Source organism: Salvelinus alpinus, chromosome 8 (genome assembly GCF_045679555.1).
Source record: "Salvelinus alpinus chromosome 8, SLU_Salpinus.1, whole genome shotgun sequence".
Classification (NCBI taxonomy): Eukaryota; Metazoa; Chordata; class Actinopteri; order Salmoniformes; family Salmonidae; genus Salvelinus; species Salvelinus alpinus.
In genome coordinates this window covers 15,908,463-15,936,359 of record NC_092093.1, presented here as the reverse complement: position 1 = coordinate 15,936,359, position 27,897 = coordinate 15,908,463, and the positions used below count along the sequence as shown (strand labels likewise).

The 27,897-nt window shown below is 43.9% G+C and overlaps 1 protein-coding gene across 1 annotated transcript; it reads left to right on the top strand.

Annotated features, from left to right (window-relative positions):
• The first annotated feature begins 1,998 nt into the window (after positions 1-1,998).
• On the top strand, positions 1,999-22,146 carry LOC139582622 (4-galactosyl-N-acetylglucosaminide 3-alpha-L-fucosyltransferase 9-like). The gene is made up of 2 exons (XM_071412763.1): positions 1,999-2,360; positions 20,662-22,146. Exon 2 carries the CDS (start codon positions 20,670-20,672, stop codon positions 21,786-21,788), a length of 1,119 nt encoding a protein of 372 aa, XP_071268864.1. The 5' UTR covers positions 1,999-2,360; positions 20,662-20,669; the 3' UTR covers positions 21,789-22,146.
• The last annotated feature ends 5,751 nt before the right edge of the window (positions 22,147-27,897 follow it).

The following is a 27,897-nucleotide window of genomic DNA, read 5'->3' as shown; positions in this document are numbered from 1 at the left end:
TATTTCTTATGCAACATACTTATTAATCAAATTAACTAACATAATAGTAATAGGAGACTGTATTACAACAGCTACCACAATACACAGTAAAGGTATAGAGCTACAATAATCTGGCGGGAGTTGTACAGCACCCGCAAAATAATTTTGGGTGAGCCTAGTTATGACCACAGGGCTGGAGCAGGAGACATATCATGTTGAAACGTAGGCATATATGCGAAACACGCACAAATGGCAGTCGTTTGGTAAGCCAAGATGACAACACACAGTGGCAGCTAGGTTGAGTTGGTAAACTAGCTAGCTAGCTTTTAGCGTGCTAGTAATACCAGGGGAGAGGGATGCCTAGGGGAGGTGTAACAGATGTTGATCATACTCTCCTTGCGTTGTGTTTTGTCCAAATAAATCACCCCTGGCAGTGGTCCCAGTTGAACATTATTTATTATCTGCTGTTGTTAAATAGGAAACAGCACGTTAGTTGTGCAGGGCTTGATGATGTTGATGGCTGTCGATGGTAAAATCTGTAGCATGAAAACAACTGTTAGCAGTGGGCTTAGGTGACCAGCATGCTAGCTAACACGGAACCCAAACCGGCTGCACGCGTGCGCCATCGTGCGCTATCGTGCATAAATTTATTTTGCCCCCCCACACCAAACGTGATCATGACACGCAGGTTAAAATATCAAAACAATCTCTGAACCAATGACATTAATTTGGGGACAGGTCGAAAAGCATTAAACATGTATGGCAATTTAGCTAGTTAGCTTGCACTTGCTAGCTAATGTTCATTTGTCCTATTTAGCTAGATTGCTGTTGCTAGCTAATTTGTCCTGGGATATAAACATTGAGTTGTTGTTTTACCTGAAATGCACAAGGACCTCTACTCCGACAATTAATCCACACATAAAACGGCCAACCGAATCGTTTCTAGTCATCTCTCCTCCTTCCAGGCCTAACATCCTTCCTAGACGCGGTTATCTAGGGAAGTGACCCTTTGGAGTTTTAAATAATCGAAGGACGACTAGTGCCCGGTGGCCTCGATAACGAGCACAGCAGTGGAGGATATCTTGAAAAGGTTAGCACCGGAATACAGTGGCCAACACACACACTAGCTGGGGGGCTAAGTCAGCACAAGACAAGGAAGCCCGATGTCCTCCAATAAAGGGGATAGGTAGCGGAGAGCTGTCACTATGGCCGTCCCGTTCATTTGGCAGAATTAGGCGGCAAATTGACGAGGGTGGCATTTTCTGAGCCAAACTCACCAAGTCCGGTCTGGTCAACAACACATAAAACATAATTTTGCTAAAAAACAATGACAATTTCTCTCAACCCAGTGCCTTATGGGCTTTTTATGTGAGTGCTGATGCCGCCCTGTGATAAACAGTTCCCACTTTATCAAAGGGAGGGGCACAAAATATTTTGCTTGTCCATTCCCAGCTCGCCTCTACAGGGTGCTGTTGGAGAGACGCATAGTTGGGGCGCTCCACCAAAGTTCGGTCAAAAAATATATATAAAAAATAAATCATGTAGCAGATATAGGATATGGTAGAAAGAGTATGTGTCCTTTTCTGTAGCCTACAGGCTGGAGATAAAATGTATGGCAATGTAATGAGACGGACACCTTTTACATATTTTACTTCATGCAGGTTTCTCCGATCAAATAGCCTAACTTAAATTACGGCCAATTAAATAAATCATGCGCTGTCATGTCAACGGCGACATATCCTAAAAACAGGACATGGGAAGATGCAATCCGAAAAATGGGAGCAGTCAACTTGCTTGATACTACTAAAATAACTTTGCGAGAAGAAATAATGGACAATGAGTGTCTGGTGTACGGTTTTATATGAACCACGCACACTTCCTCCCCCGCTGTCACGTCAACGGCGTGACTATTGTTATTATTACCCGATATAATAACCCGATATTATTACCCGATATATAATCAATACTTTCAACCGTACTGACGTCTGAAATGTATGAAGTAGAACTTCTTGCATCACCACTTTCCTAAGAAACCCGATGGAGGATGTTTTTCTTTACCGTTTATTGGCGTGGCTTAGAAGGAAGTAACGCGATCTGGCTTGCCCCTCCCCACTGAGGTTAACCTCTATTTCGCCTTGACAATACTGCTATATTTTCCAGCTGCAAGGGTGTCCAGAAGGATATTTTCTTCCTTCTCACACCCAATGTATTTGGAGGATCTTGTGAAACAGCTAATCGCGGTTTCCTATAGCTTTATTGAACTGATGAGTAGGCCTACCAAAGAAACACCTCACAGCTACATAGTTCTCATCGGGCGTGTGTGTATGAATGACTTGACCAGAAGCTCTGAATACGGCGTGACAAGAACAACCTGTTGACCGGTGAGGCATACTTTTTTTTGTCTTACAGGCTTTCACTTATTGGTGCCTTGTTGAGTTCCGTTTTGAATGGTCAAGTAAAATAATACATGCAAATGTACTTGTATATTTTACAGGATTTACTTTTATATTTCTGAGGCCGTGTCCGAAATGTATTGTCTACTACTCACTCAAACTACATCGCCAACTGTGCTGTGCCCAGTTTCCCGATAGCGATATCATTTAGGTTTACGAGTGTTTTAACGATGCAGCTTTCCTACAGCAGCCGAAGATGTAGGCCTAACATGCGATTCTCAAAACACCACGTAGAAAGAACGGTCGCTAGGTGTGTGGTTGGAGCATGTATCAATAGTGATAGGATCGCAAGAAGAGCACTCGTATCCGCTTTCTCAATTTAAATATTTCCTTAACCATATAATTCGTTCACAATACTGACAACTAATCAGCTGCTATAGATTAATAGGCCAACTACGGCTGCAAATAGAGGGGTTTATTCCGTTTGCCCTATGAAAATGCACTAAATCACCGATTTTGGCACATTGAGCATATGTTAGGCTACAGATCCTGAAATATATTGAGACAAATTAGTCGCCTACAAGTAACACAATAGAACTCAATTGATTGAACACGAAATATATTTCAATATGATTGAAATAGGCCTATAGTCTAGTGTTTTATATTTTTATTGTAGTCATCTCGGTTTTCATGTTAAGCATATTTGTATGCGTCGCTTCTTTGTATCAATTGCAAAGACATTTGCTACTTTTTTTCGTCAACTTTGTTCTTCAATTATCAGCGGTCACAAAGAAGACGGATAAACCATGTGATTATATGTTTAGCGGAGATCTGTGTATAAAGTGACACGGGAGGGCAAAAATAATTAACTATGCATTTAGCTGTTGAATGCAACGTTAATAACGATGGTTTTGGAAAATAGCTCGGAGATGTAATGAACCTCATACGAAGGTTCTAACGATGAACTTAGCTCTAAAATGTTTTTGTGAAATCGGTCCCCCAAGCTTACTAGTCATACTTTAGGCTACTATTTAGAACGTTACCTACTTTTTAGTAAACACTGATTCCGTAGGCTGCGTTTAGACAGACAGCCTTAATTGTGAAAATAATTAGGTTAGGGGCAATGATCAGAATTGTGCTTCCTATGTAAAGGCAACCTATGCAACAGATCATCACACTAGGTTTTCCTAGCGGAGTTTTAGTCCGCTAGATTTATCCATACTGCGAATGCGCAATTACGTTGATTTCTGCCTTTCGATCATTTAAGTGATAATGCCCGAGAAGCCGCTGTTGAGGCTATATTGGCACGGGTGTTAGGACCGATGCGAAGTCGAGGGCCAGTGTTGTGCCGACCGCTGCCCCCGCTCCCCCCTCGCGTGAACGCGCACACATTTCTTCATTGCTGCGACTTGCTTGCTAGTTGAGATTTCTGCTCTTCACTCCGTTGTCAGTTTAGCCTACATTTCACTGATCTTAGTAGCAGAAAGCATTGTTTATGTGTGTCCTTCAAGGCAGCTGTCAACGATCACATCAGGCTGCGTTTCATTAGATTTTCTATGGCGGTTTGATGGGGGGGAGGGGGGGCACTAGTAATGTCTGCAGTTTTAGGTTTCGCTATTTGTTTCAAGTGTATTACTCTAAATAAATCTCTCACATGTCTTATTTGTCTAGTAGTTTGAAATGTTTATTGCTTGCCTACATTTTACTCCCTCTGGTTAATATAACACACATACATGAATTATTAACTTTGTTTGACTGTCCTGACTTGAAGTTTGTTCTATAGAGAGTATTTGACTCTAGCCACAAAATGTAAGGAAAATAGAGGAGGAGGGCGGGGATTGGTGATGTCTGTCTCCTGGCCTCTAGGCCTACACTCCCTGCCCGCCCGCCTGCCTGCCCTCTCCCTGGGCCTGAGAGTGTATAGCTTACTACCTGGAACTACAGGCCTCCACACCTACTCTCCCTACCCGGTCAACACCCCTCTCCTTTGGCCTTAGAGTATAGCTTACTACTTGGAATTACGAAGACGTCTATAGTCCCGCTGTCAGGAACCCCGTGAAACAGGCTCTGTGCACCTAGTGACCCACCTACTTTTTTACACTCAGAGACTAAGTCCCTACTCCAACCTCCACAGCCTGAGTGCTGCTCCCAGCCCCCCGAGTCCGGCCGCCCCTGCTCGGACTTTGAGTGCCCCCCGCCTTGGGGGAGGCCTCCTAGTGCACCTGGTGACCCTTTGACTTCCACAGCGAGTCCCAACCTGACTCACAGTCCCACCAGAGGACGGGTCCGGGTGGATGGGTGACCACCACCTAGCCCCCTACATATCCAGAGCCCAAACTCAATGTTTTATGCCTTCTACCCGCCTGCCTGTGCCCACTCACACTCGGTGTCTGGCCTCTGGCCCGTCTGCGTGCACCTGGTAACCCATAAGTAAAGAAGGAGGATGGTGGAGGAAGATGCCTTCTGTCCCCGACAAAAGCTTGGATCGAGGGCTGACTTTCAATAGATCGCAGCGAGTACCCCAACTCTGTCACGAACGGCTCTACTCACCTGCCAAAAGAGGCAGACTACCCTGGACCAACCGAAGATCCGCGGCGCTAAGGTATCGTTACGTTTAGGGGAGATTGTGACTTAGACTTAGGCTGCTTCAGTCCGTTTTATGGGTCCACAGAAAATCAATGGGTGTTGATGGTACTACCCACATCAGATGTAGGCCTCCCTCCCCAGACAAGCTGGAGATACCTCTCCCCACTTCGTAGGGCATGAGCCAGATCCATGCGTTGCCCTGTCACTGCGGGGACAATGGGTTTAGTCTCCACCTCGAGTCTAGTGAGCGTAGAGGAGACCTCCCCAAATACAATGTGTGGTGTCCCACACAGGCAAGCCTGAGGCCTGGTAGTGTCAGCTAATGGTAAGACACATGTCATCTCCACTACATGCTCCAAGGAGCGTGGAGGAGAGCTCCCACATAGAATGTGTAGAGTGCCGCACCCCGGTGAACCTGAGACCTGGCAGTGTCCATACCCGCTAGGCACATTCCATCTCCATTTAGTGCTCCACTGTTAGCGGGTCCAGCCAAAGCCAGCTTTCGATTCAAACCTTCGGTTTAGAGTTGGCTAAGTTTTTATTTATTTCTATTTAACTAGGAAAGTCAGTTAAGAACAAATTCTTATTTACAATGATGGCCTAGGAACAGTGGGTTAACTGCCTTGTTCATGTGCAGAACTACAGATTTTTACCTTGTCAGCTCGGGGATTCGATCTAGCAACCTTTTGGTTACTGGCCCAACTCTCTAACCACTAGGCTACCTACACCTGAAAACAGGTGACATACAGGGAGGGATTGGAAGAGAATGAGGTAGCCCTCTAGCAGTTATCTCCCTTACCCCCTGTACTAACATGCTAGAGACAGTATGTATCCTAGCTGTTGGAGAGACTCCCTCAAACAAGTGACACACAGAGTAGAGGTTGGAAGAGCCCTCCAAGGGCTACGGTACTATTTATCCCGAAGTTATGGATCTGACTTTACCGTCTTCCCTTGCCTCCCCTGTCTTAACCTATCCGAGGTAGTCACTCTCAGCAGGACCAGGGTTTCGTTCGACCTGAAGGCACCTTTTGCTCCAGTTTGTTGTTATGTTAGGGCCACCTGCAAGCAGGTGACACAATGTATGGTTTGGGGTCGCCCGTATTCAACTTCACATTATTTTGAGAAGCATAGGACCCCCAATGTCCTGGGCTAAGGACTCCTTAAGAGTCATAGTTACTCCTGCTGTTTACCCGCGCTTCATTGAATTTCTTCACTTTGACATTTAGAGCACTGGGCAGAAATCACATTGCGTCAACACCCACCTTGGGCCTTCGATGCTTTGTTTTAATTAAACAGTCGGATTCCCCTGGTCCGTAACAGTTCTAAGTCAGCTGCTATGCGCCGCGCGAACGGGGCCGGCGTGTGCCATAGCTGGGGAGATCCACGAGAAGGGGCAGGGCGCGTGTCCAGAGTCGCCACCAACCGCCAGACCCCACCGGTCCGCCGACGGACACCACCCTGACAAACCGATGCACACAGCCCCTTGCGAGACCACGAGATTGGCTGCACAACGAACTTCCAATGGTGGCGAAGGAGTGACCCCTTCGGGCGAACCCATTCCAGGGCGCCCTGCCCTTCACAAAGAAAAGAGAACTCTCCCCGGGGCTCCAGCCAGCTTCTCCGGGATCGGTTGCGTTTCTGCACTGGACACCTCACGGCGCCCGTCTCCGCCAGTCCGTGGACATTCTGAAAGTAGTTTGAGGTCAGTAGGTCACATGACCAAGGAGCTATTGAAATTCGAATGTTTAAAAAAAAAAAAAAAAGTTTGTACTTTGGTTACGCTCCCTAATTCAACTAGGAAAACCAAATGCTGCTCACTTCTCCACATGTTTATTATCTTTGTAAAGCGAATTCAAATCGTGAAAATAAGTCCTGTGCAATGTTGTGCGCAATTTTTCCAACATCATGACACTTATTTGGAGTCTGTGGCTCAAGTGGTTTGAGGGCTATTAAGATTTGAAAGCGTGAATATCCGTCGACTAGCCAACCTGAAACTGTCTTTACCTCGTTTGAAAAGTACTGCTTTTATTTTTTGAATTAGTCCATTCTATAGTCAGAGCAGAGCATTAACTGTGCTCCAAATCGGAGCAATTTAACATCATGAGCGGAACCTCTGTCATTGTCCTGTCGTGCGGCACATTGGTATAGTTATGTAAGGGGATTGAATGCATGTTTTAAAGAAACGCCCCTCAAGATTAGAGTGGAGCTGAATGGAGCGAGAGTAAGTTCTCCGCTGAGTTTATAAAACTGTAAAAAAAGAGGAGCATGGTAGTGCTGTTTTATGTACAATGTTAACACAATTAGTGTTGTTACTCCCGTCCCTATTATTGCAGACATTTGATTTAATCCACAATTGCATTAGTCCCCTTGTTTTGTGATTGGCATTTAGGAAGCAACAACGAGAAGGCAGCAGACAGACCTACTGTATGTTTTAGCAGGGAAGTTTGGTAGGGTGACCTGATTTGTAACTATTAAAATAATTGTGAACTGAAAAGTGTAAGCTTGATTCTGGGGGGGGACAATGAATAGAAGAATAATTTGGTTAGGGTGTAGGGGCAGATTTGAAATCTTGTCTAAAGGAGACTTATCTATTTACTTAATTTAGTCTTAACAGCTGAACTATTCTCATTAACAATGGGCTAATATATATTGTTATTAGTGTGCTTGTCAGAAAGAACACTACTGTTATTCCCCACACTTATTTTATTCTTCCACTTCTTCCCAGTTTTGCCACTAATCACATTTGAAATCTGATGACTTGATTTAACCTTTCTTTAACTAGGCATGTCAGTTAAGTACAAATTGTTATCATGACTGCCTACCAAAAGGCATAAGGCCCCCTGCGAGGACGGGCTGGGATTATTATTATTTTTTAAATATAGGACAAAACACACATCACGACAAGAGACACCACAATACAACATAGAGAGACCTAAGACGACAACATAGCATGGCAGCAACACATGACAATATAACGTGGCAGCAGCCCAACATTTACATTTACATTTAAGTCATTTAGCAGACGCTCTTATCCAGAGCGACTTACAAATTGGTGCATTCACCTAATGACATCCAGTGGAACAGCCACTTTACAATGGTAGCAACACAACATGGGGCAAACATTATTGGGCACAGGCAACAGCACAAAGGGCAAGAAGGTGGAGACAACAATACTTCATGCGACGCAGCCACAACTGTCAGTAAGAGTGTCCATGATTGAGTCTTTGAATGAAGAGATTGAGATAAAACTGTCCAGTTTGAGTGTTTGTTGCAGCTTATTCCAGTCCACTAGCTGCAGCGAACTGAAAAGAGGAGTGACCCAGGGATGTGTGTGCTTTGGGGACCTTTAGCAGAATGTGACTGTCAGAACAGGTGTTGTATGTGGAGGATGAGGGTTGCAGTAGGTTTCTCAGATAGGGGGGAGTGAGGCCTAAGTGTTTTTATAAATAAGCATCAACCAGTGGGTCTTGCGACAGGTATACAGAGATGACCAGTTTACAGAAGAGTATAGAGTGCAATGATGTGTCCTATAAGGAGCATTGGTGGCAAATCTGATGGCCGAATGGTAAAGAACATCTAGCTGCTTGAGAGCACCCTTTCCTGACGATCTATAAATTACGTCTCCGTAATCTAGCATGGGTAGGATGCTCATCTGTATCAGGTTTAGCCTGCAGCTTTGATATGTGCTGAGAGGAGAGTGTACCGTGTAGCCATACTCCCAGGTACTTATATGAGGTGACTACGTCCAGCTCTAAATACTCAGGTAGTAACCACACCAGTGAGCGGAAGGGTATTCTTCTTACCACACTACCTTTTGTTTTGGAGGTGTTCAGACCAAGGTTGAGGGCAGAGAAAGCTTGTTGGACACTAAGAAAGCGTTGTTGTAGAGCGTTTATCACAATCCGGGGAGGGGTATAAGACTAGCATTTGCATATGAATGGATGATAGAGATTCCTACTGCCTGAGCTATGTTGTTGATGTAAATTGAGGAGAGCGTGGGGCCTAGGATCGAGCCTTGTGATACTCCCTTTGTGACGGGCAGTGGCTGAGACAGCAGATGTTCTGACTTCACTCTTTGAGAGAGGTAGTTAGCAAACCAGGCCAAAGACCCCTCAGACACCAATACTCCTTAGCCGGCCCACAAGAATGGAATGGTCTACCGTATCAAAAGGTTTGTCCAAGTCAGTATAGATAGCAGCACAATATTGCTTCGAATCCAGGGCAATTTTGACATCATTGAGGACATTTTAAGGTTGCAGTGACACACCCATAACCTAAGCGGAAACTAGATTGCATACAGAGAGAATACTATAGACATCAAGAAAGTTAGTCAGTTGATTATTGACAAGTTTTTCAACACTTTTGATGAACAGGGAAAAATAGAAATTTGCCTATAACAGTTAGGATCAGCTTGATCTCCCCCTTCAAATAAAGGATGCACCGTGGCTGCCTTCCAAGCTATGGGAACCTCGCCAGAGAGGAGAGACAGGCTTAGCGATGATGGGGGCTGCAACCTTAAAAAAGAAAGGGTCTAAACCATATGACCCAGGTGTTTTTTGGGGGTCAAGTTTAAGGAGCTCCTTTAGCACCTCAAACTCAGTGACTGTCTGCATGAAGAAACTTTGTAGGGAAAAAGAGGGAGGAGCATCGGGGCTTTTTGCATTTGAAGGGTTGGAGATGAGGAAATGTTGGACAAGCAAGGAGGCATGGCTGAGTTAATGAAGTAGTGATTTAAAGACCTCAGCCATGTGCTACTTGTCAGTAACAACCACATCATTAAGGGACATGGGCAGCTTTGAGGAGGAGGGTTTATTCTCCAGGTCTTTAACCTCCAGAACTTCTTGGAGAACTGCTCCTTAAAGTAACTAACTTTGACCTTCCGGATAGCCTGAGTGCACTTTTTTTCATTTGCCTGAACGTGAGCCAGTCAGCCTGATTATGCGTGTGCCGAGCCTTTCGCCAAATGGAATTCTTGAAGTGGAGTAACTCTGACAGATCACAGCCAAACCAGGGGCTGAACCTGTATTTAATTCTTGTTTTCTTTATGGGGGCTTGTTTAACAATACCACTGAAAATATCAAAAAAGAAGGTCCAAGCATTTTCGACAGAGGGGATCAAGCTGATTCTATACCATTTTACAGAGGCCAGGTCATGAAGGAAGGCTTGCTCATGAAAGTTTTTAGCAAGCGTCTATGAGTAATCAGGACAGGCCGTTTCACTGAGCAGCCATCATGAACACAGGCTGTAAAACAGTGATCACTAATGACATTACAGAAAACACAAGACTGATACCTATCAGGATTATTTGTGAGGATAACATCAAAGAGCCTTTTCTGGGTGTTTGGAATCATACCTAGTCGGGTTGGTATTAATCTGAGAGATTTAGGGAGTCCCATTGCTTTATGACTTGGTCAGGTGGTTTAAGCATGTCCCAGTTTAGCTCACCTAGCAGGACAAATTCAGACTTAGTGTAAATGGCCAAGAGAGAGCTTAGGGCAGGTAGGGTACAGGCTAGTGCTGTTGGTGGACAACAACACCCAGCAACAGTCAACAAAGAGCTATTTGAAAGTTTAATGCTTAAAACCAGCAAATTAAATTGTTTGGGGACAGACCTGGAGACAACTGAGCACTGAAGGTGTTGCTTGGTAAAGATTGCCACTCCACCACCTTTGGAAGATCTGTCTTTCCGAAAAAGGTTATAATCAGAAAGGTTAACATCAGTATTAAAAACACTCCTCCCTAACCACGTCTCAGTAATGACCAACACATCTGGATTGGAGCTGTGAACCCACACTTTCAATTGATCCATTTTAGGTAATAAGCTTCTAGTGTTAACGTGCAGAAAACCCAGGCTTTTACGAGAGCAGAAATCAGTGAAGCAGATATCATAGCACAAGTCAGAATTGGGGCTAGAAACAGTAGATGGGCCAGGGTGTACATGCACATTTCCAGATATCATCAACAGTAATACAATCAAGGCACGGCAGAGGACAGGGAGAGCTCTGCAGTGCTGATTTGACATTTGAATGTGCATCAGATGGCAACAAGATCATATTGTACATCAATTTAATCAGGTAACATGAATACAAAGCCGGTGAGAGATGGTTAGAATAGGATGGTAGGCCAAGAGTCCGTGTAACCCATAGTGTCGGAGTCCCGAGTGTGGAAACAAACAGTCTGCCCCACGGTTGGGTAAACAAGTAAGTTCATAGTCACAAAGCACACAGGAGTCATGAGGCAAATAGCATAAAGCACAAGAAAAAATATATAACGACTTGGGGCTAGCCATTGTAAGTTCAAAGCGTCACTCGCCCCAACAGTGCGTGTGTGCTGGAGGCGAGCGAAAGCTCGGGAGTGTGGCGGGGGTACCTGTACCAGACAAGGGGAGACAGGGCAGACGGTCAACACATTGCCAGGTGGAATCCAAAAAGCAGTGCAGCAGGCAATGGGAGTAGGTTACACCCACTTGGGAGAAGCTTTTTTCGGGAGGCAGATTCCTTGTAGAAAATCGCAGCTAGCTAGCTATCGTAGCTAGCAAGCCTCTGTCTTGTTTTTTCTATGTAGCCTAGTGGTTAGAGCGTTGGACTAGTAACCGAAAGGTTGCAAGTTCAAATCCCCGAGCTGACAAGGTACAAATCTGTTGTGCCCCTGAACAAGGCAGTTAACCCACTGTTCCTAGGCCGTCATTGAAAATAAGAATTTGTTCTTAACTGACTTGCCTAGTTAAATAAAGGTCAAATAAAAATAAATAAATATGTGGAAAAGGAGGTCGTTAGCTAGCTATATCTCTTTAGTTTTGGCGACTGGTCCTTTACGACGTTCAACCAAAGTTGTCCTGTGGCTGTTTATATTTTGGAGATTGCGGGAGGTGTGTGTGTCTGAAACAGTCGTTCAAACAGGCGTCACACACACACACGGTATCCCCAAAGCAACACCATTCTAACGGCCATTGTGCATTGTCAGACCGCGAAAAGGCGTGGAGTTACCTGCAGACATGGTGCCCTTCGAATTCGCTACAATGTTATTCTCCATCCCCTGCGTATGCCAACACTGTATAGTATATTTTAGAGTAACAGCTAGGCCAGCAGCCTATATATCGTAATGGCATGGTGTTTTATGTAGGCTACACTTCCAATGAAGTAGCCTCATAGGCCTATGCTTATTACTTGAGTTGCCTCTCCTCCCACAGACTCTTGCGGAAAACCCCTGCTTCATTGTTCATTCCTCCGGCAGCCATTGGATAGGCCTGTAATTTACTTTCACTTACCCACTGTAATGTACGATTGAGTACCCTAACCTGTAGGCTAATCTAGTGTGCCGCTATAGATTTATAAAGGGCTGCAAAATAGTGGTGTTGGAGCGAATTTGGAGAGCAGCTTGACATGGAGCATACTCTGGTCTCCAGGATCCCAAGATCATTTGTTTTATTGGGCGTGCTCACATGGCCAACTAGCCTATAGTCGTTAGAAGGATAGTTGCCATAAATAATACTGTTAGTAAAGCACCATGGATAAAGTTGATAATAGTTTCCATTATGCACATATTTATTTGCAAGGTGTTTGCCTAGGCTACGCAGCAAAACGTTGTAGCAGATGACAGGGACTCGACCACACTTCTCTTCGTATTCAATGACCAGTGCCAAGAACATTTTTTTTTTTTGGTGCTCATAAGGCACCATGGCCATTTTAGTGTATGCCTATAATCTGAAATTGTCAGTGGGAAATTTGGCATGCGAGTTATTAACAGATTCGATTGGAAAGCTTAGGTACGCAATGATGCATGTTTGAACCAGTATTAGATTGATGGCCATTTGTTTGTTTTTGACCCTACTTTTTACTACCCACACACAACCCGCTATCTCTACCTACACTATATATACAAAAGTATATGGACACAACTTCCAATTAGTGGATTCGGCTATTTCAGCCACACTCGTTGCTGACAGGTGTATAAAATTGAGCACACAGCCATGCAATCTCCATAGACAAACATTGGCAGTAGAATGGCCTTAATGAAGAGCTCAGTGACTTTCAACGTGGCACCGTCATAGGATGCCACCTTTCCAACAAGTCAGTTCGTCAAATTTCTGCACTGCTAAATCAAATCAAATCAAATCAAATTTATTAGTCACATACACATGGTTAGCAGATGTTAATGCGAGTGTAGCGAAATGCTTGTGCTTCTAGTTCCGACAATGCAGTAATAACAACAAGTAATCTAACCTAACAATTCCGCAACTACTACCTTATACACGCAAGTGTAAAGGGATAAAGAATATGTACATAAAGATATATGAATGAGTGATGGTACAGACGGCATAGGCAAGGTGCAGTAGATGGTATAGAGTACGGTATATACCTATGAGATGAGTACTGTAGGGTATGTAAACATAAAGTGGCATAGTTTAAAGTGGCTAGTGGTCCATGTATTACATAAGATGGCAAGATGCAGTAGATGATATAGAGTACAGTATATACATATACATAAGAGATGTGTAATGTAGGGTATGTAAACATTATATTAGGTGGCATTGTTTAAAGTGGCTGGTGGTACATTTTTACATAATTTCCATCAATTCCCATTTTTAAGGTGGCTGGAGCTGAGTCAGTTTGTTGGCAGCGGCCGCTAAATGTTAGTGGTGGCTGTTTAACAGTCTGATGGCCTTGAGATAGAAGCTGTTTTTCGGTCCCTGCTTGGATGCACCTGTACTGACCTCGCCTTCTGGATGATAGCGGGGTGAACAGGTAGTGGCTTGGGTGGTTGTTGTCCTTGATGATCTTTATGGCCTTCCTGTGACATCGGGTGGTGTAGGTGTCCTGGAGGGCAGGTAGTTTGCCCCGGGTGATGCGTTCTGCCGACCTCACTACCCTCTGGAGAGCCTTACGGTTGTGTGCGGAGCAGTTGCCGTACCAGGCGGTGATACAGCCCGACAGGATGCTCTCGATTGTGCATCTGTAGAAGTTTGTGAGTGCTTTTGGTGACAAGCCGAATTTCTTCAGCCTCCTGAGGTTGAAGAGGCGCTGCTGCGCCTTCTTCACAACGCTGTCTGTGTGGGTGGACCAATTCAGTTTGTCCGTGATGTGTACACCGAGGAACTTAAAACTTTCCACCTTCTCCACTACTGACCCGTCGATGTGGATAGGGGGGAGCTCCCTCTGCTGTTTCCTGAAGTCCACAATCATCTCCTTTGTTTTGTTGACGTTGAGTGTGAGGTTATTTTCCTGACACCACACTCCGAGGGCCCTCACCTCCTCCCTGTAGGCCGTCTCGTCGTTGTTGGTAATCAAGCCTACCACTGTAGTGTCGTCCGCAAACTTGATGATTGAGTTGGAGGCGTGCATGGCCACGCAGTCGTGGGTGAACAGGGAGTACAGGAGAGGGCTCAGAACGCACCCTTGTGGGGCCCCAGTGTTGAGGATCAGCGGGGTGGAGATGTTGTTACCTGCCCTCACCACCTGGGGGCGGCCCGTCAGGAAGTCCAGGACCCAGTTGCACAGGGCGGGGTCGAGGCCCAGGGTCTCGAGCTTGATGACGAGTTTGGAGGGTACTATGGTGTTAAATGCTGAGCTGTAGTCGATGAACAGCATTCTCACATAGGTATTCCTCTTGTCCAGATGGGTTAGGGCAGTGTGCAGTGTGGTTGCGATTGCGTCGTCTGTGGACCTATTGGGTCGGTAAGCAAATTGGAGTGGGTCTAGGGTGTCCGGTAGGGTGGAGGTGATATGGTCCTTGACTAGTCAACACATAGAAAAACAAAATACTGCATATTTTCCAAGGAACGCGAAGCGAGGCAGCCATCCTGTTCGGCGCCGGAAGAGGTGCCCCGCTCAACTAAGTGCTGTTATTGTGAAGTGGAAACGTCTCGGTACAAAAACTGCTCAGCCGCGAAGTGGTAGACAAAATAAGCTCAGAGTACGGGACCGCCGTGTGCTGTAGTACGTAAAAATCGTCTGTTATTGGTTACAATACTCAATACCGAGTTCCAAACGGCCTCTGAAAGCAATGTCAGCACATGAGCTTCATGAAATGGGTTTCCATGGCTGAGCAGCCGCACTGCACACAAGCCTAAAATCACCATGTCAAATCAAATTTTATTGGTCACATCAATGTGTTTAGCAGATTTTATTGTGGGTGTAGCGAAATGCTTGTGCTTCTAGCTCCGACAGTTCAGTAATATCTAACAGTTTCACAACATATACACGGAAATATATATGTGTCAGAGCGGCATTGGACTAAGATAGTGGCATAGTATAGAGTACAGTATATACATATGAGATGGGTGTTAGTGACTAAGATGGTGTGGAGTGCAGTTTACATACATCTACTTTGTGCATGACACAGGGAATTTTGCCAATAATTGTTTACAGATTATTTCACTTATAATTCACTGTATCACAATTCCAGTGGGTCAGAAGTTTACATACACTAAGTTTACTGTGCCTTTAAACAGCTTGGAAAATTCCAGAAAATTGTCATGGTTTTAGAAGCTTCTGATATGCTAATTGACATCATTTGAGTCAATTGGAGGTGTACCTGTGGATGTATTTCAAGGCCTACCTTCAAACTCAGTGCCGCTTTGCTTGACATCATGGGAATATCAAAAGGAATCAGCCAAGACCTCAGAAAAATAATTGCGACCACGCAGCCATCATACCACTCAGGAAAGAGAAGTGTTCTGTGGGGACAAAGATTATACTTTTTGGAGAAATGTCCTCTGGTCTGATGAAACAAAAATGGAACTCTTTGGCCATAATGACCATCGTTATGTTTGGAGAAAAAAGGGGGAGGCTTGCAAGCCGAAGAACAGCATCCCAACCGTGAAGCACGGGGGTGGCTGCATCATGTTGTGGGGGTGCTTTGCTGCAGGAGGGACTGGTGCACTTCACAAAATAAATGGCATCCTGAGGCAAGAGAAGTATGTGGATATATTGAAGCAACATCTCAAGACATCAATCAGGAAGTTAAAGCTTGGTCGCAAATGGGTCTTCCAAATGGACAATGACCCCAAGCATACTTCCAAAGTTGTGGCAAAATGGCTTAAGGACAACTAAGTCAAGGTATTGGAGTGGCCATCACAAAGCCCTGACCTCAATCCTATAGAAAATGTGTGGGCAGAGCTGAAAAAGCGTGTGCGAGCAAGGAGGCCTAAAAACCTGACTCCGTTACACCAGCTCTGTCAGGAGGAATGGGCCAAAAATCACCCAACTTATTGTGGCAAGCTTGTGGAAGGCTACCCAAAATGTTTGACCCAAGTTAAACAATTTAAAGGCAATGCTACCAAATACTAATTGAGTGCATGTAAACTTCTGACCCACTGGGAATTTGATGAAAGAAATAAAAGCTTAAATAAATAATTTTATCTACTATTATTCTGACATTTCACATTCTTAAAATAAAGTGGTGATCCTAACTGACCTAAGAGGGAATTTTTGCTAGGATTAAATGTCAGGAATTGTGAAACTGAGTTTAAATGTATGTAAACTTCTGACTTCAACTGTATGAGATGAGTAATGCTAGATATGGAACCTTATTAAAGTGGCTAGTGATCCATTTCTAAAAGTGGCCAGTGATTCCTAATCTATGTCTATAGGCAGCTGCCTTTGATGTGCTAGTGATGGCTGTTTAGCAGTCTGATGGCCTCGAGATAGAAGCTGTTTTTCAGTCTCTCGGTCCCAGCTTTGATGCGCCTGTACTGACCTCGCCTTCTGGATGATAGCAGGGTGAACAGGCAGTGGCTCAGCCTCCTGAGGTTGAAGAAGCGCTGTTGCGCCTTCTTCACCACACTGTCTCTGTGGGTGGACCACTTCAGTTTGTCAGTGATGTGTACACTTTGGAACTTGAAGCTTTCCACCTTCTCCACTGCGGTCCCATCGATGTGGATAAGGGGGTGCTCCCTCTGCTGTTTCCTGAAATCCACGATCATCTCCTATGTTTTGTTGAGTGTGAGGTTATTTTCCTGACACCACACTCCCAGAGCCCTCACCTCCTCCCAGTAGGCTGTCTCATCGTTGTTGGTAATCAAGCCTACCACTGTAGTGTCGTCTGAAAACTTGATGATTGAGTTGGAGACGTGCATGGCCATGCAGACATGGGTGAACAGGGAGTACAGGAGGGGGCTGAGCATGCACCCTTGTGGGGCCCCATTGTTAAGGATCAGCGAAGAGGTGTTTCTTACCTTCACCACCTGGGGGTGACCGTCAGGAAGTCCAGGACCCAGTTGCACAGGGTGGGATCCAGGGCCTCGAGCTTGGAGGGTACTATGGTGTTGAATGCTGAGCTATAGTCAAACACTTATCTTACATAGGTATGCCTCTTGTCCAGATGGGACAGGGCAGTGTGGTGGCGGTTGCATCGTGTCTGGATCTATTGGGGCGGTAAGCAAATTGAAGTGGGTCTAGGGTGGCAGGTAAGGTGGAGGTGATATGATCCTTGACTAGTCTCTCAAAGCACTTTATGATGAGATGTGAATGCTACGGGGCGATAGTCATTTATTTCAATTACCTTTGCTTTCTTAGGTACAGGGACTGATGGCATTGACTTTTTTTTCCAAACCTCCATAAATCACTAAGGCCATCTTGAAGCAATGCCAAGCGTTGGCTGGATTGGTGTAAAGCTCACCGCCATTGGATTCTGGAGCAGTGGAAACACATTCTGAGTGATAACTCAAGCTTCACCACCTGGCAGTCTGACGGACGCATCTGGGTGCATAGTGCCAATTTTAAAGTTTGGTGGAGGAGTAATGACCTGGGGCTGTTTTTCATGTTTCGGGCTAGGCCCCTTAGTTCCAGTGATGGGAAATCTCTTAACGCTACAGCATACAATGACATTTGAGATGATTCTGTGCTTCTAAATTTGTGGCAACAGTTTGGGGAAGGCCCTTTCCTGTCTCAAGATGACAATGCCCCCCTGCACAAAGTGAGGCCCATACAGAAATGGTTTAACGGGATTGGTGTGGAAGAACTTGACTGGCCTGCACCGAGCACTGCCCTTAAGCCCATTGAACACCTTTGGGATGAATTGGAACGCAGACTGCAAACCAGGCCTAATCTCCCAACCTCATTAATGCTCTTGTGGCTGAATGGAAGCAAGTCCCTGCAGCAATGTTCCAACATCTAGTGGAAAGCCTTCCCAGAAGAGTGGAGGCTGTTATAGCAGCAAAGGGGGGACCAACTCCATATTAATGCCGATGATTTTGGAATGAGATGTTTGACGGGCAGGTGTCCACATACACTACATGACCAAAAGTATGTGACCACAGTTCCTCCTTCTGAAAACAATCTGTGGCAATATTTTCCAGGTCCTAATACTAAAAATAGTATGTGCTAAAAGATCAAGGATTTCCTTACTAAAGCCAATTCTAAAGTATAGTTTCACCAGGTCATCTAACTCAGGCATTTCAATGGTGGCACGCACAGCAACGGGGAGCCAGGGAGACATTCCTTTAAACATATCCCCTACATTAATATTGAAATACTGTATAACTGAGACTTTATTATAAAAATGTTTACTTTTCGTCTCAAAAAAGATATTGCTACTGTTCACAAAAAAACATTTATTCACTTGGCCCTTATACTCTTCCGTAATGTTTGGTGCTTGTGGCTTTAATCAATGAGTGACATATGTAAAGGGCAGCGGTGCATTTTGAACACAACTGGTCATTCAGTAAATCACAGTTTCTGTTTTTACTGAACGCAGACCAGGGCCTGGTTTCCCAAAAACATCTTAAGGCTAATAAGTTCATTGTTAGAACCTTCGTAAGAGCATCTTTAAATTCCTGAGCCATTTCCCAAAACAGCCTTTTATTAACGTTGCACTTGAAATCGCTCATAATCTAACTCCTGCCTCAGACCACTTATAGAACAGCTTATGCCTCAATTACACCGACAGTGAAAATTAAATTTTGGTCCACCAGAAGTACATTCATTTCCAATGGAACGCTGCTTTTGCCTTGCAGCATTGCGTTGCAGTTGCAGTGCGTTCTGTGTAGTGCATACGTTGGATTTATCGAGCATATGCCTCACCACTTCTGTCAAGCATACAGTTATCAGAAGGTGAAATGTTGAACAAATATCCAGATATCTGCCAACCATTTAGCGAAACAACACTGCCGGTGTGATCGAGGTGTATTTGTCTTATACCACTGTTTGCCCTCCTGTGTCACTTACACCTCTGCTAAACATAGAAGGAAGATGTTTATCTGTCTCTGACCTCCGAAAACTTCATTGTTGAATATAAAGCCTAAAAAGTTTACAATGTTATAAACAAGCGAAGCAAGGATGCATTTAAAAAAACAAAGTAAAACCAAGATGTATGAATTATATGATAGCTAGTTAGATTATTAGGCTAAATATTGACATCACTTTCATGTATGTTCAATCGATAGACCTACCTAGTATTAAGCCATTAGGCTACATCAGTTGCTTCAATATTCGTATTTATTAGGCCAGCAATAGGCTACTATTATCTAAAAGCGCACACATTTCACAGTAGCCTAACCAATAATCTACAGGTCAACATATTAGATCTATGGCAACGTCGCTTCACTTGCTACTTCATGGTTAGTTATTTTAATTGTAGAATCTGTAGGCCTACTTGACGCTCAATTCCCGCCTTTCATTAGGCTACAATGATTTGAGCAATTGCAAAATAACCTGTTTTTAGGTCACATTGATATTTTCTATAGCAAAACAGGGAACGAGCGACTCCGGCTTTACTTGTTTTTGGTCAAAGTTTACACACTGAATTATGCACAATTTTACATACTCAAACATTGTATACACAATAGTATGAGAGAATACGTAACACGTGGCAAACACACCGTATAATACAAACACTTAAATGCGTAATAGGCTACACAACATTTATTCTCTTGATGGGAAAACTGTATTGTGTAAAAAAATACTTTTTGAATAGCCATAGATCATTTAAGAGCTACAGCGAGCTCTTTAGCCTATATTCTAGAATAATTTTCAGCAAAAGAAAATATCAATGTGACCTAAAACCGGGCCTAGGTTGGTAAAGCAAGAGGGTATGAGATCACTTTTTTAAAAGTATACCTCACCCACCATTGTCAAAAAAATATATCCAACAGGTTGTGCTGAAATAAACTTGAACACAATCCTGAGGTAGCCAGGTAGATGTTTCCTCGTTGCTCCTATTTCCAATCAGAATTTGAGTTATTATATATATATTTTTGCCATATTTGCCATCACTTTATTGATCAATTGCACACAAGGTCCAACTGAAATTTGACCTCCGCTTTTAACCTAACCCCTCCAAAATATGTGTGTGTGTGTGTTTTGGAGAGGTGTGGGGGGGCTGCCACACTGGGTGCCTGGGGAGCTGTTGTCGTGGGGAGTTAAGTGCCTTGCTTAAGGGCACAGTGGCATCTAGGATTTGATACCAGCAACCCTCCGGTTGCCAGCTCACTTACTGCCAGAACCGTCAGACACGGAATTCGTCCAGGATTGGCTACCTGCCGCTCCTGGGTATTAGCTCTTTATCGCTTTTAAGAGAGATGTCTTTCGGGACAGGATGAGGGCAAATATATTAAATGTTAAATATAATATACGTGTTTAATCTGCACCAGCTTATTTTCTTTTACTTTGTCTGTACACAAGCTGTTTAACAATTAAACAAAATTCTTAATTTAGTTGCATTTCTTTGTGTGAATGTAATAATATTTTTCTTTTGCTCTTTACAGGAGCCAAAATGCTGTCTAGTACATTCCTTACTGGACCTTTGCGTATCATCTTGGTGGGGATCCTTGGTCTAGGAGGATTTCTGATGCTGTTTGTAATGTACTATCAATCAGCTCCATCTCAGATCTGCTCTCCCCAACCTGCTTTGCCACGTCATTACTCAAAGCCACCTGAGAACAGTTCCTTGTCTAAGAAGCAGCCAGAACCAGACAAGCCCATCATGCTGTTGTGGTTCTGGCCTGAAAGCCGCAGGTTTGATTTTAGCGATTGCACCACTTTCTTCAACATTGATGGCTGCCAACTGACAGATGACCGGTCTCTGTACAACAAGGCAGACGGGGTGCTCATCTTTCACAAATCCATCAACCACGATTTATCCAACTTGCCTCCATCACCTCGACCACCATTCCAGAAGTGGATCTGGTACCATGTGGAATCACCTACAAACACAATTAGGATACCTGGTCTAGAGAACCTTTTCAACTTGACCTTGAGTTATAGGGAAGATGCAGACATCCCTGTACGTTGGCGCTTAACTGCAAGGAAAGGCCAGGGTGAGGACTTTGTGCTGCCCAAGAAGGATAAATTAGTTTGCTGGATTGTGAGTAACAATAACCCTGCAACTGGAACAGCAGTAAGGGATAACTATTACAGAGAACTTGTCAAACATATTAAGGTGGATCTTTTTGGAAAAGCCTTTGCAAGATTCTTGAGATATGAGGACTACTACTCAACACTCTCCAGCTGTAAGTTCTACCTCTCCTTTGAGAACTCAGTCCACAGAGACTACATCACTGAGAAGCTTAATGGACCACTTGCAGCAGGAACTGTGCCAGTAGTATTGGGCCCACCTAGACAGAACTATGAGGACTTTGTCCCGGGAGATTCCTTCATCCATGTTAATGACTTTCCCAATGCAAAAGCCCTGGCTGAATTCCTCCTGAAGTTGGACAAGGATGAGGAGGCGTATCTGCGCTACTTTCAGTGGCATAAACACTTTTCAGCTCAGCGACATCTGGTTCAACTGAGTCAAGAGTTCATCCAAGCTATTTGTTATGCCTGTGACCATGTAGGAAAACATAAGGAGTACAGGGTTGTTCACGATATTTACAAATGGCATTTTGGTTAATCAGTCACTTACACCCTCTTCTGTGTATGTCTATTACCACCATATTATCCTGTCAATGTACCATGTTCCAAGGTGGAATTTGGTCACAACCAGCAACCCACCATAGCAATGTTCTCACAGTGCCTTTATGACCTATTATCTGTGTACACCCTACCTGTAGGAGAAGTGTACCTGGATGTCGACCGGTTGTAGCTAGGTTAAGTGCCCGTTGTAAAACTATGACACCCGGAACCATTCAAAATCTTATGCAACAACAACCTCTGCGTTCTTTCCTGTTTGAAATACTACTTGATTGTTTTATATCTTTTACATGTTTTTTTTGAGCTGAAATAATTATGTAATAAAGTGATCAATGCAATTAAAATTGTCCATGAAATGAGACAGTTACACATCATAGAGACTTGAAACTGAGTTTGGCTTGAAGAGCAGCTGCAGTGTACTGTAAAACATCCTATAAATGCTATGCCTCTTTTTCTAGGTTGTGAAGGTTGGTACCCCTGGAGGGAAATGGTGTTTGTGTTAAATGTAATATATATATATCATTTATTTTAACTAGGCAAGTCAGTTAAGAACACATTCTTATTTACAATGACTGCCTTCTGGGGAACAGTGGGTTAACTGCCTTGTTCAGGGGCAGAACAACAGATTTTTACCTTGTCAGCTCGGGGATTCGATCCAGCAACCTTTCGGTTACTGAAGGTGTTTTTATCTCAATGTCTTATAATTTCTGGTTAACAATTTACCTTTTACAGCAGTAGGCTAAATCAGGGTCAAAGAGTGATTATTGGTAGTCTTAAACAAATCTACTTTGAAACAAAAGTATATACCTCACATGGTTATGGGCTTTAAAATATTAATATCATTCCACCCATGAGGGAAATTTGGCCATTTGACTGCAGGAAAGGCCTTGCTGTGATTTGTTTCTATTTGAATGTTTTCATAAAAAAATAAACAGTGTCTTAGCAAAGAGCAGTGATGTAAAGTACTTAAGTAGAAATACTTTAAAGTACTACTTAAATCGTTTTGGGGGGGTATCTGTACTTTACTATTTATATTTTTGACTACTTTTACTTCACTACATTCCTAAAGAAAATAATGTACTTTTTTCCCCCCCTGAAACTCAAAAGTACTCGTTGCATTTTGAATGGCTAGCATGACAGAAATGGTCCAGTTCACGCACTTATCAAGAGAACATCCCTGGTCATCCCTAAATGATGTCTGTGTTGGAGTGTGCCCCTGGTTATTCATAAATAAATGGTGAATTTAAAAAAATGGTGCCATCTGATTTGTTTAATATAGGGAATTTGAAATGATTTATACATTTACTTTCAATATTTAAGTATTTTAGCAATTACATTTACTTTTGATACTTAAGTATATTTAAAACCAAATACTTTCATATTTTTACTCAAGTAGTATTTCACTGGGTGACTTTTACTTGAGTAATTTTTTATTAAGGTATCTTTACTTTGACTCAAGTATGACTATTTGGAACTTTTTCCACCACTGGCAAAGAGCAATTTCTCAATAAGTAATTTTGCTGGGAGTGGGGAAGGCAAAACTGAAAACTATCTGTTATTGGCAGAGCGGGTTGGAACCCTTGGAACCCGTTATACGTGCCCCCAACCGATTTGTATTTTTTTCAGTTTATTTGCATTTATCTTATTTTTTTAAACTTATTTTGTACATAATGTTGGCGCTACCGTCTCTTATGACCGAAAATAACTTCTGGACATCAGGACTGCGATTACTCACCACGGACAGGCAGAATCCTTTTTTTCCTTTAACGAATCTGACGATGCCGACGCGAACGAAATACTGCTTTCTTGGGGACAGGCCCAGATCCCCGTGATTTGCGTGAAGAGGCGGAGAAAAAGGGCCCGGGCTGCCTTCTGAGAATTCATAGGCGATCAAATAAACCCCCACTTCCTTCCATTCTACTAGCAAACGTGCAATCTTTGGACAATAAAATAGATGACCTATGCGGAACATTAAACTACAAACAGGACATTCAAAACTGTAATATCTTAGAGTTTTCATCTGTATTTTTTTGTAGATGTTTTACATACCACCACAGTCAGAGGCTGGCACTAAAACAGCATTGAATGAGCTGTATTCCACCATAAGCAAACAAGAAAACGCTCACCCAGAGGCGGCGCTCCTAGTAGCCGGGGACAATAATGAAGGGAAACTTAAATCCGTTTTACAAAATTTCTATCCGCATGTTAAATGTGCAACCAGAGGGGAAAAAAACTCTGGACCACCTTTAGTACACACACAGAGATGCATACAAAGCTCGCCCTCCATTTGGCAGATCTGACCATAATTCTATCCTCCTGATTCCTTCAAGCAGGAAGCACCAGTGACTAGATCAATAAAAAAAAGTGGTCAGATGAAGCAGATGCTAAGCTACATAACTGTTTTGCTAGCACAGACTGGAATATGTTCCAGGATTCCTCCGATGGCATTGAGGAGTACACCACATCAATCATTGGCTTCATCAATAAGTGCATTGATGACGTCGTCCCCACAGTGACCGTATGTACGAGCTGCACCAGCTGTTCTGGAAGACTGCGTGATCACACTCTCCGCAGCCGATGTAAAACCTTTAAACAGGTCAACGTTCACAAGGCCGCAGGGCCAGACGGACTACCAGGACGTGTACTACGAGCATGCGCTTACCAACTAGCAAGTGTCTTTACTGACATTTTCAACCTCTCCCTGTCTGAGTCTGTAATACCAACATGTTGTAAGCAGACCACCATAGTGCCTGTGCCCAAGAACACTAAGGTAACCTGCCTAAACGACTACCTACCCGTAGCACTCACGTCTGTTGCCATGAAGTGCTTTGAAAGGCTGGTCATGGCTCACATCAACACTATTATCCCAGAAACCCTAGACCCAATCCAATTTGCATACCGCCCCAACAGATCCACAGATGATGCAATCGCTATTGCACTCCACACTGCCCTTTCCCACCTGGACAAAAGGAACACCTATGTGAGAATGCGATTCATTTACAACAGCTCAGCGTTCAACACCACAGTGCCCTCAAAGCTCATCAATAAGCTAAGGACCCTGGAACTCAACACCTCCCTCTGCAACTGGATCCTGGACATCCTGACGGGCCGCCCCCAGGTGGTAAGGCTAGGTAACAATACATCTGCCACGCTGATCCTCAACACGGGCCCCTCCTGTACTCCCTGTTCACTCATGACTGCACGGCCGGGCACGACTCCAACACCATCATTAAGTTTGCCGATGACACAACAGTGTTAGGGCTGATGACGGTCAACGACGAGACAGCCTACAGGGAGGAGGTCAGAGATCTGGCCATGTGGTGCCAGGACAACAAGCTCTCCCTCAACGTGATCAAGACAAAGCAGATGATTGTGGACTACAGGAAAAAGAGGACCGAGCACTCCCCAATTATCATTGACAGGGCTGCAGTGGAGCAGGTTGAGAGCTTCAAGTTCCTTGGTGTCCACATAACTAACATGGTCCAAACGCACCAAAACAGTCGTGAAGCGGGCACAACAAAACCTTTTCCCCCTCAGGAGACTGAAAAGATTTGGCATGGGTCCTCAGATCCTAAAAATGTTCTACAGCTGCACCATCGAGAGCATCCTGACTGGTTGCATCACCGCCTGGTATGGCAACTGCTCGGCCTCCGACCGCAAGGCACTACAGAGGGTAGTGTGAACAGCCCAGTACATCACTGGGGCCAAGCTTCCTGCCATCCAGGACCTCTATACCAGGCTGTGTCAGAGGAAGGCCCTAAAAATTGTCAGACTCCAGCCACCCTTGTCATAGACTGTTCTCTCTGCTACCGCTCGGCAAGCAGTACCGGAGCACCAAGTCTAGGTCCAAGAGGCTTCTAAACAGCTTCTACCCCCAAGCCATAAGACTCCTGAACACCTAATCAAATGGCTACCCAGACTATTTGCATTCCCCCCCCCCCCCCCCTTTACACGCTGCTTCTCTTTGTTGTTATCATCTATGCATACTCACTTTAATAACTTTACCTACATGTACATATTACCTCAAATAACTGGTCCCCCCGCACATTGATTCTGTACCGGTACCACCCTGTATATAGTCTCACTATTGCTATTTTACTGCTGCTCTTTAATTACTTGTTACTTTTTATTTCTTATTCTTATCCTATTTTTTTAACTGCATTGTTGGTTAGGGGCTCGTAAGTAAGTATTTCTCTGTAAGGTCTACACTACACCTGTTGAATTCGGCGCATATGACTAATACAATTTTATTTGATTCTTATTGGTCTTAACTAATTTACCGCCTTGTGATGTCACCAGGCAGACAAACTCCATCCCACCAAAACAGGCTGATATTTCAGGCGGTCTTTTCAAACAGCTCTTACACTGAAAGGGCTTTATCATGGTCTAAATGTCAGTATCATTTCATGAAAATAAAGGAGAGCCGCACACTAGGAGCTCAGATGCAAAAACGTAATGTCCAACGTTTCGACAGCCAAGCTGTTTTCATCAGGCTATGATCAAACACTGCGGTATGACTCGTTTATATAGTGTCAAAAGACACAGGTGTCTGTCATCATGGCCAAGTGTGGCCTAATATCGGCCAGCAGCATACCACCCTGCATACCACTGCTGGCTTGCTTCTGAAGCTAAGCAGGGTTGGTCCTGGTCAGTCCCTGGATGGGAGACCAGGTGCTGCTGGAAGTGGTGTTGGAGGGCCAGTAGGAGGCACTCTTTCCTCTGGTCTAAACAAAGATCCCAATGCCCCAGGGCAGTGATTGGGGACACTGCTCTGTGTAGGGTGCCGTCTTTCGGATGGGACGTTAAACGGGTGTCCTGACTCTCTGAGGTCATTAAAGATCCCATGGCACTTATCGTAAGAGTAGGGGTGTTAACCCCGGTGTCCTGGCTAAATTCCCAATCTGGCCCTCAACCATCACGGTCACCTAATAATCCCCAGTTTACAATTGGCTCATTCATCCCCCTCCTCTCCCCTGTAACTATTCCCCAGGTCGTTGCTGCAAATGAGAACGTGTTCTCAGTCAACTTACCTGGTAAAATAACGGTAAAATAAAAAATAAAATAAATAAAATAAAATCATTGGTTAATTATCAAATATTAAAATGGCATACAAAGAACAGCATACAAAAAAACAAATGGATAGCATACGATCATAGATTCATTTTAGACTACACAAGCTTACAAACAATTACAATGGCAAAGTCACAATCACAAGAATGGCTTCAGATCAAAGTCTACGTTGAGACCAAAGGGAGCAAGGATCTTTAAGTTAAAGATCCAGGCAGCCTCTCGTTTTAACAATAAATTATCAAGGTCACCCCCTCTCCTAGGGAGGGTGACATGTTCGATGCCAATATAACGCAGAGACGAAATTGAGTGGTTTGCTTCCAAAAAGTGGGCCGCAACTGGGTAAGTCAAGTTTTTGCACCTAATGGTGCTACGATGCTCTGAGATACGTACTTTTAATTCGCGCTTTGTTTTACCCACATAATTTTTACCACAATGACAAGTTATAAGATAAATAACTGCCTTAGTGGAGCACGTGATAACACCTTTGATTGGGATCTGTTTCCCTGTTTGTGGGTGTTTGAAGGATCTACATGTATAAGTGCCATTGCATTGAGCACAGCCATTACTTGTAATTTCCATCCAGTAGGGGTGCAAATAGAGGTTGTTCAGGAATATCTTGGGGTGGTAAATCAGAGTGTACCAATTGTTCTCTGAGGCACTTATAAATGTAGATCCTTCAAACAGTCATTTATTTCACCTAACCAGGTAGGCCAGTTGAGAACAAGTTCTCATTTACAACTGCGACATGGCCAGATAAAGCAAAGCAGTGCGACAAAAACAACAACACAGAGTTACACATGGAATAAACAAACATACAGTCAATAATACACTAGAAAAAGTCTATATACAGTGTGTGCAAATGAGGTAAGATAAGGAGGTAAGGCAATAAATAGGCCGTAGTGGCGAAGTAATTACAATTTAGCAATTAAACACTGGAGTGATAGATGTGCAGAAGATGAATGTGCAAGTAGGGATACTGGGGTGCAAAGGAGCAAAATAATAATATGGGGATGAGGTAG

What these genes read in the sequence shown, in the direction of transcription:
- LOC139582622 (XM_071412763.1), top strand. Translation starts at nt 20,670, where the DNA reads ATGCTGTCTAGTACATTCCTTACTGGACCTTTGCGTATCATCTTGGTG.